Below are 12,765 nucleotides of genomic sequence, written 5' to 3' on the forward strand. Positions count from 1 at the left end.
GTTTGGGGGAGCTAAGCCCATTTTGGCTGTCACATTTCATTTTTTAACTTAAAGGAAAAACTGTCCTCAAGATGTGGCTCTTATGATACTTGATTGAAAAATCCTTCTTTGGTATATATATTCATGGCAAACATTTTTTTATGATACTTTTAAAATCCTGGGTGTAGGAAGGATTAGGATCTCCTTGTCATATTGATCTGGAGTAAGTTTTTGATTGACGGTTGCTATAAATCCATGGTCAGGCCATGATGAATTGCTTCGAGGTGACAGCCACGACTGTTCTTTATATAGTGTCCCCTCCGTGTGCTGTCCTCTTCATTACAAACCATCTGCCACTGGAGGCCAGGCTGCAAATGTCCCTTGTCAATGAAATTTGACCTCCGTAAATCTGCAGATGTCTTTGGAAGGACAGGGAGACAGCCATTCTGCTTTTATGGTATTTTATTTATGATGACTATGCTCCTCTCTGCTTCTCCATCATTTTCTGCTTTCCATGACACTAATCACAACTAATTTCAATAAAGATCATGGTCACGAGTTCTCTCTGTAGTTTTTAAGATACTGTCACGTGCCTGTCATTAGGATACTAGGTCACTCTGCTGTTGTTACTAATTCATCTTGTGAGTCTCCTTTTCTAGGGCTGGCACACTTCTGTTGTGTTATATTATTACAACCTGTACTTAAAAAAATTAGGATAATAAGGCTTAATAATGTACTGGTTTATTTACACTTTACAGTATTCTGTGTTTAAACCTATAATTTGTAAATGATAGTTTTTTAGAAATGGATTTCTGGTGTGCTTGAGGGCTGAATTTTTTTTTTTTTTTTTTTTTTTACCATTTTTGCAACCATAGGGACTGGATGGTGACAGTGTATGAAGGGCTCTATATTTCATGTTCACATTATTTATTACTTGACAAATGGCAAGAGGGGCATAAAATTTTTGTCAGATTTGCATAAACTTTCTTACAAAGAGCATTTATGGTACACAACACATGCATAAATCCTCAATCATCCTTTTGCCGTCTGCCTTGTAGTTTTTTCCTTTTTCATAATTGGGAAAACCTTTTTTTTTTTGGCGTTTATTGTATTCAGGTATCCATGACCTATAACATTAGTTTTAGGTGTACAACAGAGTGATTTGGTATTTGTGTATGTGGCCCTGTGGTTCCACAATGAGTCCGATTACCACCTAATTACAAATCATTTTTCTTTTCTTCCTGTGATGAGGACTTTTAAGATCTACTCTTACCACCTTGCAAATAGGCAGTACAGTATTGTTTGCTATAGCCACCCTTAGATTCTCATGACTTATTTTATGGCTGGAAGTTTATATGTTTCCAGCCTTTACTCCCCCCACCCCCCACCTCTGGCCACCTGTTTCCTGGTGGAAAATTTTAAAGATAAGAAAAGTTTGTCACAATGGAAAAAATCTACCAACTGTTTAAAGGAACCATGCAAAATTGAAGGTATGGGTTTTTTTTTCTTTTCTTTTTGTTGGTTTCTTTAGGGAAGTTAAATTTTAAGCCAGAGATTATGACCTGAGGTGATGTGATTGTCTAAATGTGACACGGGTTATCAGACTTCAGCAAAAGCACTTTCTAAAAGATCTGAAACTCACTTATCAGGAAAATAAACGTTCTGTATAAAAAAGTAGCCTCGAATACTATATATCGACTAGACTGGAATGAAAATAATAAAAAAAGCATCTCACGTGTGTCTCTCAATGTGTTGTGGTGTTTATGCATTCATTTTATAAAACTTTTAAAAGACAGTTCCCCAAGTAATGTTTCTTATGATACAAGATAAATGCAAAAATGGACATAAACATCCTGGTTAAATAGCAAAAAGGGGAATTGCTGAGTTTTTCCAAAATGTTTATTTTTAGTCACCTTAAGAATGATACATTACTTGTCATACAGCCAGCTGGAGTGGGGTGAGCCAGGGCTGGAGTCCTAGATACATGTACCTCTCCCCTTGCAATTCTAGCTTCCCTGTAAAGTGTGTGTGGGGGGGGGGGGAGGGAGGAGGTGTCAAATATAAAAATAGAGGAATTTGTGCATACATTGATAGTAAACTCAATGTAGCATATTTCTTTCCAGTTTATTGTGTATTCCCTGGCCTGGTATAAATATTTGTCTCAGACTTCTCTAGGGAACATCTCACTAACTGTTTAACCCACATGCTATACCCTTTGCTTGACCGGTTTTGCCATCTTTTCCTCTCCACGTTCCACGCTGGATGTAGAGGCAACTGGCTGGCTTCCTACCCATGGTCACAGTGTCAAGGTGAATGGCAGCCAAACCTCTCTGCCTTCTTGGGCCCCATTAGGGTTCTGTGCTCCTCTTGGATCATGTACTTTTTTGTGAGCCAAGTTTCCCAAAGATGAGCAGCCTCCCTGGCCCCAGTGTCGTGAAGGGGTTACTCTCCCTCATCTCTCCCGCATGCAGCATCCCTGCACTTCAACCAGTGATTGTTTCCCTTTTTCTTGTCAACTTCTCATGCTCATCTTTAAATGTCCTGGGGGTGTAGTCCAGTTCACAAGCTAAACCTTATTTAAAATGAGTGGTTTGACCGAACATCAGACTCCTAATTCTAGAGAACACACTGATGGTCATTGGGCAGGGGGTTGGGGTGGGGGAGTGGGGTCTGGAGAGATGGGGGAAATAGGTGAAGGGGATTGTGAGTACACTTACCTTGATGAGCACTGAGTAATACATGGAGTGATTGGACCATTATATTGTACACCCCAAACTAACACTATGTTCATTACACTGGAATTAAAAATAAAATGAATGGTTTGAAGAAATCTTTAGATCTAAACAGATTTTTCACCTGGGTCTACCTTATATCTCTGCTCCTAAGAGGCCATATGGTACAGGGCTAACAATAGGGACTTTCTGAGTCAGATTGCCAAGTTCTGCCTCTTACTACAGTCTGACCTTGGGAAAATTCCTTAATCTCTGCATCTCTGGTATTTGGTAATGGTAGAAGGATTTTTATTATTTCCGTTTATAGTTGTAGTGAAGGGTAACCAGATGAATACATGTAAAGCATCTAACGACAGTGCCTGGCCCTGAGTAGGCCTATTGCTTGCCATTTCTGTCCACGCTCATGGAGGCTCAGTGCTGACCCAGGGATCTGTTCCCTTGGCATATTGATGTTTGCACTTTGGCTAGTAATCTGTTGATCCTTGATACATATATTTTAGGATCCTAAAGCCAACATCCTACAATATGCATATTGACAGGTCATGATAAAAATACCAGAATTTTTATCAAAGAAAATACAAACACACCCGTCAAATGACCGTAGGTTGGCCAAAGACCAAAACAAGTTTGGTCTCATCCTCTGTTTATTTTTTTTGGCCACCTGAAAAATCCTCAGCTCTTACCTGATGAGAACACTCATTCATGTCGTAACCGTGTGAGTCCTGTTTGACATCAACAGCTTTCTGCCCAAAGCAGTTCTTGCCCAGATGGAGATTTCCATCGCGGGAAGTTTTGTTGTTCAGTAAACAAGACTTAGAATATGTCCTCGCTGGTCCATGCACAAACCTTTGGGGGTTCTGGGTACTAAAGCAGTGCAGAATGGTGTCTCAGCTATAGCCATACGCCAGAGAGTTTGAGTGCTAAACCGTGGTGAGGCCATGGGGCGGTGAAATTTGAGTCACTCCTTTAAAAAACAAAACAAAACAACTGTCCAAACCCCATGCCTTTTCTGATGTGGCAGATCAGGGGGAGGGGTGAATGGAGAGCAGGGGGACACTGACCATCCCGAGAGCACAGCTAGATGTGGGCACGTTGCCACGTCTCATGGCTCTGATGCCGAGTTCACAGAGGTCTGACCATCCGTGGCCACTGCTAAGCTCACAGACACTGGTCTCGTATTGTTTACTGTATCAATGATTAGTAAAGGGCAAGGCATGAGAAAAGCTTACATAACCGGGGATGTGATCTCTTTATTCCTCACGTAAATCCGTGGCGAGCCATTTGACTTACCCACTTCAAAATCTGGCATTTAGAGGTTCTTGCCTATCTTGATTTTGAGTGGGATTCTAAGCCAGATGTCTTTGGAATGGATGTATTACTTGGCTTCTAATTATATGGGGGGGGGGGCGTTTATCCATAAGAGTCAATCAGTCCTGGTCTTTGGATGGTTCTAGAAGGCTCTGGAAGGACCAGCAAAAAAGGGTTGCTCAGCAATGGTATCATAACATCAGAGTGTGAGTCTCCAATGTGTTCCAGGCAGCGTTGCTGGGGTTAGATGAGATGCTAATGCCGAAAGGTCAGTGTCTAGCATGTGGTCGATGCTCACGTGTTCTTTTCCCCACAGATGTTATACGTAGAACATTGAAATAGGTTTCTCTAAGGAAACCAACAGGCCCATAAGAGTAATGTTTATCATTTTTATGGGTCTTAATATTTCAAATATACCAAAGCTGTTAAAAATCCTACGGCTCCACGTACCATGTAGTTTTAAAATGCATCTTGCCAAGTAGGTCTTAAATTCTTAAAGAACTGAAACCCTACAAATACAGTGGCAAGTCTCCCTCCCCAGGACCTCTCTGTATCCCTTCTCCAACTTTCTTTGAGATAACTCTATCCTGGTGGTGTGCATTCCTTCCCCTTCACAGATTTGACTTTCACTGCATATTTGTGTACTCACAAACAATGTCTAGTGTTGTGTTGTAAAAACTTACATATGCAGTACGATGTAGCAGATCCTTGAACGTATGTTTTTCACTCACTGAGATTGTACCTGTGTTGCTGTGTAAGATTTCATTGTATGAAGTACACCGTAACTGGCGACTTCACGTGTTACTGAGTTATCACAAAACACTTTGAATATCTTTGACTGGTTCACGAATTTAGACCCGGGTTTATCCAATTCCACCATGCCATGCTCTCGATAAATATTAGGAAAATAAAGTTGAAAAAAATAAGCTTGCAGGCTGCCCTCTAGTGTCTCTGTGGGAAGTGAAGGAAACTGGTAGTTGTCCTCCTGGCCTGGAGCAGGCACGATCAAGGCAGCCCTGCCTTCCTCAAAGGCATCTACACTGCAGGAGGCCCGGAGGTCTGGGGGGAGTGTGGATCTCCTACCTGAGATGGGGCTTAAGGAAAGCACAAGACTGTTTCTTATGAATGACAAGTGTGGCAAACCACTGATATGTCTGGGGCCTGAAAGGCCCTGTGGGATACGAAGAATTTTAAAAAGAAAGGTAAGACATCAGGGTGCCCAGGTGGCTCAGTTGATTAAGTGTCCTACTCTTGGTTTTGGCTCGGGTCCTGATCTTCGGGGTCGTGAGCTCGAGCTCCACACTGAGTGTGGAATCTGCTTAAGATTCTCTATTTCTGCCTCTGCCCCTTCCCCTCCCCTGCTTGTTCTCTCTCGCTCTCTCAATTAAAAAAAAAAAAAAGTAAGACATGGACCCAGCCCTCAAGGAACTTAGAAATCCTAGCAGGCATCCAGTATGGAACTAGTTCATTTGTAATCTCCCATGCTATGGACATGTCATCATTTATTTGACCCTCCCTTTATTCATGGGTCATCTCTTTTTTGCTGAAAACTGTAGCTCTTACTGTGGACATGGAGGTGTCCCTCTGTGCTCTGGTGCTCTGATTTCTGGGACGACTGGAGAGGGGGCTATCTGTATTTTTAACTGTAATACAAACTGCCACATTGCTTCCTAAAAAAGACTGCACAGAATTCCTATTTCCCCACCAGCATCACATGAGAGCATCCTCTCCCTACATCGTCGCCTCTGATAGTTAAGACATCTTGAGTGTCTGGTTGGACATAGAGTTATATGACTTTGTTATCAATTTCTGTGGCCAGTTGGGAATATCAGTGTCTGTTTGGACATTATGCTAGCTGTTTTTGTCTTGTCCGCTGCTCATCATTTGCCTGGTTGGTTATTAGCCTTTGGGTTTTCCCCTTGGTTAGTCTGTAAGAGCTGTTTATGTAGAGTGGATATCAATCCTTTGTCACCTATGTTACAAATAGTTGGACCAGCTCTATGTGTCTATCAGCTTTGTTTACCAGCCAGTTCACTGAAGGATTCCCGCAGCATACTGAGTTTCATTAGCTCAAGAACGCCCCAATGAGTCTGATCTGTTTGTTAACCATCGTTTTTGGAAAGGTCCATAAGTGAAATATGGCATTGATGGGTTGTGATACGATCTACTCATTGAAGTATGTGGTAGCTCACTACATCAGCTGAATTTCCTGTCACTTGAGCTTTTCAGATGTTCTTCAAGCAGCAGGGAGGAGTGCCCACACGTGTGTCTGATGTGTAGGAAAACAGTTTGATCTCTGAGCAGCTCTAATGCACTCAGCTGATGTCCTTACGGAAATGGAGTTCTGAAATTCTGTGTCGTTCTTTTTTAGAAATCACACCATCCTCAAAGCCTCATCCACCTGTTGTGGGCAAAGTGACTCATCACAGCATTGAATTGTACTGGGATCTGGAAAAGAGAGCGAAACGGCAAGGACCTCAGGAGCAGTGGTTCAGGTTCTCGATCGAAGAAGAAGACCCCAAAATGCACACTTACGGTATCATTTATACGTAGGTGCAATGTTGAATCGCTTAACATTTTGCTTTGATTTCCTGATGAGCTGGAATGGTTTCGATTGTCTCTAAAAAGACTCCTTTTGAAATGAAAGAAAAGAACGAGTCGGCATCATCTGCATGCATGCTTTTTATGAATTAGGATTTTTGGAAGATCTGCATTAGCAGTAACTTTGAAATTAAACCTCATACCTTTTGAGAGCTTCTTAGGCTTCTGCAGTATTCTGATGGTATATTTTAAAGCTCTAAAATGTAGAGACAGAATCAAGAGACTCTGAAATTGGAGGAGGTACCATCAGGTACCTTCTGTGTTTCGGAGATGTGGGCTGGGGGATGCCCTCTGGACCTCCTGTCACACTGCTGTTCTTTGTTAGCTGTTCCCAGTCTGTGCTGGTGCCCAGGCTGGGGCCTTTCTTGTTATCTTACCTTGAGTGCGTTTCATCCTGTTTTTATATGGCTGGTGCCTCCACACCATGCAAACTTTGGGTCGAATATTCCCTCCGCAGAAGGCCATCTGAAGCGGCCGTCCTATCCAGGTATCCTCTCTGATCCGACTTGGTTTCATGTGCTCCTCACATTCGGCTTCTGCTGGAATTACTTGCCCTTCTGGCATGTTCATTTTGTCTTCCCACCAGTATTTAAATTCCGCGACAAGCAGAACTGCTTGTGTAACACCCGGTGCCCCCGTCCTAGGCAGTGCTGGCACACGGCGGGCCCTCTGAACACTCGTCACACAAATGAATAAATGAATGTAATGGGGGTAATCAAGAAGTCATTTTTTTCCTTAGTCTTCATTTCAATTCTTACTTGCTTCCCTTTGATTTTGCAAGTGCTTTACCACTTGCAAAACGACAGTTTTAGGGGTGCCAAAACCACGATACAAATATGGTTGCGAACTAAAATTGACTTTGAGGTAATCGTAGATTCATATCTGGTTGTGAGAAATCGTAGAGGTCTCGTGTACCTTTTGCCCACGTGTCCCAGTAGTGACATCATGGGAAGCTATGGGGCAGCCTCAGCACCAGAATACTGGGGTTGATGCAGTCAAGGCGCAGAGTGGTTCCTTCTCAAGGTGACATTGTGATGACGTTGAGGGGGTTAACAGAGGCTTTCACCGTTCCCTGAATGAAGATATCCCTGAGATTTAATGAACAATTTTTTTTAAGACACAAACACCACTGCCTCCTCTCCACAAACGCACCAAAAAAATCCACACATTTATCTCTAATGTAGTTACCATCTGCAAATAATTCCTGGCCTGACTACTTGAAAATGTTATTTTAATGATGTCATGCCATGTTCTTCTCTATTAGGTAGTTTCCATCTGCAATCTGAAAGCATGAGTAGGATATTAGAAGTATTAATATGGAGAAGGGAACGACTTCCCCCCCCCCCACCACTTTCCCCGGTTCCCCACACTGCACCTGCACCGGGGCACTTCAGGTGGGGCGGTGCTGGATGTGCCTCCACTTCCTCTCACCTTCTCTGCCAGCGGCCAGGTGGTCGGCACCCCCTTACCCCCCACCTCCCTCCCACACGCTGGTCCCCACCCTGGGGTGTGCATCCTGGTGCCTCACGTTCCCCAGACACCTGAGTGCCGTCCAGCTGGGGGCCCCCCTGGAGGGCGTGGCCTGCTGACCCCCAACTCCAAGGGCGCCCCAGAAACGCTTGCCTTCCCTTGGAGAATTGGCAGCAAGAGCTTGACACTAGGTGGCAGAGTCAGACTGTGTGAATCGCCACCTCCTTGCCTCCGCCTCCTGCTGCCACTGCCCCAGCGCTGGCGATGCCTTACCTCGGAAAGGTTTAGGACACCTGAGCTTGGAAGCGCTGACTTGCCCGTTGCCCACGGGGGTCGGGGGTGTCGGCTGTGACTTGGGCTGTCCTCACAGCCGTCGGTCGCCCGCGTACGCGAGCTCTCCCTTCCCGAGGCCTCCCTCCGTGCAAGCCGGGGGGGCCCTGGCTGCATCCCAGACCCCAGCTGGGAGCGTGTTGCTGCCTGGAGGGGCCGCGCCACTTCCCTTGCCTTCCGCGCTCCCCCCGTCCTGCTGGGTTAGCCTTCTTCCCAACAGTCCTTTTGTCGCATTCTCTTCGGGGAGCCTCCTTTCTGGAAGCGTGAAGGTCAGACTCCTCAGACCGGCCCAGGATGCCCTCACGGCTTGCCCACACCTGGCTGCCCCGTTGCCCCTTATTCCGAGCACCAGTTGTCCGGCGAGATCTACCCCCTGTCCTCGAGATGCCCTGACTTCTCCTGCATGTATGTTGAGCTGTTTTCTACTGTTCAGGCCAATGTCCACCCCGCTCCCCCCTGCCCCATCCTTTCGGAGAGAACATTCCAGGCAGAAGAAACAGCAAGTGAAGCCCCCTGGAGAGGGGCCCGGGCCCAGTGTGTTTCAGGAACACTGAGGAGCGAGCGAATGAGGGGACCAACGCCAGCTGAGGCCAGCGAGGCAACGGGAGGCTATCGCTGGGGTCAGTGGGCTGGCCAGGGACACAGCTGTGGCTTTTACCCCGAGAGGCGGGAGGGCCAGGCCTGGCTGACACGCTTTCTAACGATGGCTCTGGCTGCTGAGGTGAGAACAGGCCCCGGGGAGGCAGGGCAGTGAGTGTCTTAGCAGTGAGGGAGACAGAAGATGATGGAACATCGTGAGCCACAGTTAAGTCTAGGCTGGGTTTATTTTTATTTATTTTTTTTAGGGTGGGTTTAAAGACAGACTTGAAGACTTTGCTGTGGCTCAGATATGAGATGGGAGAGGAAGAGGAGCGACAAGGGGGTAGCTCTAGATCTGGCCTCGTCCCCCGGGACAGGCGAGCGAGGCTGCTCCAACCTCAACCTCAGAAGCTCTGTGCTTTAGGACGACAGTGTATTTCCCACACGACATACCCTTTGTGTCGGCCGTGGCTCCATTTCCTGTTGTCTTCCTTCCACATCCGCCCGGGCTGATGGAGCAGCCTCCACCTGGAGCTTGCCAGTCACCGTGCTGAGGGCAGGCTCCAGCACGAAGCTGTTTCTTGAAGCTTCCATCATCCAGAATGACACCTTTCATTCCTGCTTCTGCTTCCTTGCTCCAAGCAAGTCCTACAGCCACGCCTGCATTCAACAGGGCGGGGGTAACAGGACCCTTGGGGGAGGGCACCAAATATTTGGGGACAATAATCCAGTCTTCCGCAGGTGGCACCGGGGGATGGGGCCTGAGCGTCTCCAATAACAAAGACAGGAAGACGAGGGCAGGAGCAGGAGCTCGGTTGGGACATCAGCTGGCCGCTGAGCGGAGATGTCAAGGAGCAGCTGGAGAGGATCGGCCGAGGGGAGAGTCACAGCTCCGGAAGTGAATTTCAGGGTCCCCAGCAGGAGACTGGAGTGGAGCTGGGGGTGGGGGGAGCACAGAGACGGGGGCAGGTCTGGCCTCGGAGTCCTTAGGTGTCCTGGTATTGGGTTTCCTATGTTTCACATTTGCTCAGCTGCTGCATCACATATTTGCTTATTGACTGATGATAAAAAAAAAAAAAAGGCCCGGATCACACTTTCATATGCTCTCCTCTACGGTGGGAATGTCCTAATATTGTTTTTATTCATTCAGGTACCACGCCTGGGCCGTGGGGAGGTGTGCGTCTCTACGAGTTTGCTGAACGGCCTCTGTCTCCCCATAGGCTGGGCTGCGACTGTGGTGGATGGAGCCGCAGCGGGCAGCTGTGTCCCGGGGCCCTGTGTGTCCGGTCCCTTCCTCGGGGTCCTCCGTATTGAAGGGAGGGCCTCCATCCCTCCCTAACTGTGCCCGGTGACTTCTGTTTTTCTAAACAGTCATGTGACTCCTCTTTCCAGGGGTTATGAAGGTGCTGCTTGCCGCAGGGTGACTCCCGATGTTGAGCAACAACTGGATTTTATTGGGGGCACTTTGGGTTTCCTCTTGGTCTGAAACTAGGTTAAGTCTTTGACACCCGACATTGCATATTCTACTCAATTGGATATTCTATTCAATTTGAGCTCCTACAGATCTTTTCAGATGCCACAAATTCAAGGCTCGTTTTCCAGGATTCCCCTATCTGTGGATATGGATGTACGCCCACACAAAGGATGAGATCCATTTACTCTTGAGGCCACTTTGTGCCAGGGCGGATATGTTTTAGATGGTGATGATAATGATTTTGAAAAACCACGCAGTTTCTCTGAACATTTATCTTGGTTTCAGAGCTTTCACTTTTATGGTAATAAATGTATTTATATAGACTTTTAACCCTTCTGTCCTCCTGGTTTCTTAATTCAGATGTTTTTCTTAATGCCGTTGGTATCATTTCTTCATTGTCTTTGTTACAGTTTCTTCTTTGCTGGTACATGATGCATCAGTTATCTCTTGCTGGGTAACAAACCACCCCCGAACTTGGTAGTTTTGCTTAAATGCGGGGGAAAAAAAATCAAGTGTGTTCTCAGGATCCTACAATGTGGGCTGGGTGGGCGGGGATGGATGCGTGACTTCCCCTTCACACTCAGGGCACGCCCACACCAACCCCGATCACATCATCCTGGAAGTAGATCGCATTCACAGATTGCTTGTTCTTTGGGTGACTTTCCGAGCGTGCTGATTGGATTCCCTGGTGTCCTCCTCATGCCTGTCTCCTCCCATCTAGGGGATATGCAACGAAGCATGTTGTGGAAGGTCTGGAACCACGGACACTGTACAGATTTCGACTGAAGGTCACCAGCCCCTCTGGAGAGTATGAGTACAGCCCAGTGGTCTCCGTGTCTACAACCAGTGAGTATAGTTTACTAACCCCAAACTCCTCTATGTAAGGATAAATGAAGACCACAAGCCATATAGAAAGGTAAAAAATATCCTGCCTTCTCCTCCTCTGCCTTACTGGAAGCAGAAACTCTTCCATTTTTAAAGACTGTGAATGGGATTGTTTCCTGGCAAGGCCAGGCCATACAGCATGAGGGATGTCGAGTTGTGCTTTAATAAACGGGGAGAGCTGTTCTGGGGTCAGCGTCGCCCTGCGAGTACACATTCAGTACCACAGGGTGGAGTCGCCTTTCTTCAGAAACGGGCTGGTGGGGTGTGGGCTGAGAAAGTCTCCCTCTTTGGATGCTCTAAGGTGACAAGGTCTACAAAGCATTTTGTCCTTTTTGGACAACGTCCATCCTATATCTTGACACACAAATTTGGTTCCCGGGGAGGCTGAGTGAGGAAGAATGAACAATGCGGCTTCCACACACATGCAGGGGCGAGGGGAGGGCTGCGCTGCCTCTGACCTGCATGTCCTCCTCCCAGGTCACATCTGAGGGTACAGATAGTTTCTGTGATCGGGATTTTAAAACATTTAAAAAAGATGTGTGTGTATCTAGAATGTGGTAAAGATTAAAATGGTCAGGTTTCTTGTGGTCTACTCCCTGGAAACACGAGTCTTTTATCACTTGCACAAAGAAAATCTTCCTCTGTGAGTCAAAGTTATTTTACTTTATTTTTTAAAGATTGATTGATTTGAGAGAGAGCATGTGCACATGCACGCACGCGCACACACACACACGTGGGGGGTGGCGAGGGGCAGAGGGAGAAGCAGACTCCCCACTGAGCAGGGAGCCTGACTCAGGGCTCCACTCAGGTCCTGGGATCATGACCTGGACTGAAGCAGTCACTTAACCGACTGAGCTACCCGGGTGCCCCAAAAGTTATTTTAAAGTTTTAATCAAGGGACGCTAGGGTGGCTCAGTGGTTGAACGTTTGCCTTCAGCTCAGGGCGTGATCCCAGAGTCCAGGGATCGAGTCCTGCATTGGGCTCCCCACGTGGAGCCTGCTTCTCCATCTGCCTATGTCTCTGCCTCTCTCTCTCTGTGTCTCTCATGAATAAATAAATAAAGTCTTTAAAAAAATTAAGTTTCAATCAATATTGCATTTGGCGTATGTGCTGTTTATACACACATACACATGTATAAATAAAAATACAGTTTTCCTTCTGTGACTTTCAGTTGTGTCCTTTATGCACTTATTTGGAGGGATTTTTGTGTGGGTTAAAGGTGATTCAGGTTTTGAATTACCCTAGCATATCTTCATTTGCAACCAAGCCACTAGGGAGCTGCGCCTTAGTTTGGCAAACTGAGAATTTGGTGAAGGCTGAGAGAGGTGTGCCCTCCCCAGGGGGCTCAGCTCCCTGCGAAGGCACATGATTTCCGAGGAGACTTTCCAAGTGGAATGGACCGTTAC

The 12,765-nt window shown here is 46.4% G+C and overlaps 1 protein-coding gene across 1 annotated transcript in view; it reads left to right on the forward strand.

Moving 5' to 3' along the window:
• The window catches only part of FANK1 (fibronectin type III and ankyrin repeat domains 1), a 97,820-nt gene that overhangs the window by 66,879 nt on the left and 18,176 nt on the right, over positions 1-12,765 (forward strand). The window contains exons 2-3 of the mRNA XM_055345942.1: positions 6,391-6,568; positions 11,195-11,319. Of these exons, the coding sequence (XP_055201917.1) occupies positions 6,391-6,568; positions 11,195-11,319 (303 nt within the window). The remainder of the gene's footprint in view (positions 1-6,390; positions 6,569-11,194; positions 11,320-12,765) is intronic.

Source organism: Nyctereutes procyonoides, unplaced genomic scaffold (assembly GCF_905146905.1).
Source record: "Nyctereutes procyonoides isolate TBG_1078 unplaced genomic scaffold, NYPRO_anot_genome, whole genome shotgun sequence".
Lineage (NCBI taxonomy): Eukaryota > Metazoa > Chordata > Mammalia > Carnivora > Canidae > Nyctereutes > Nyctereutes procyonoides.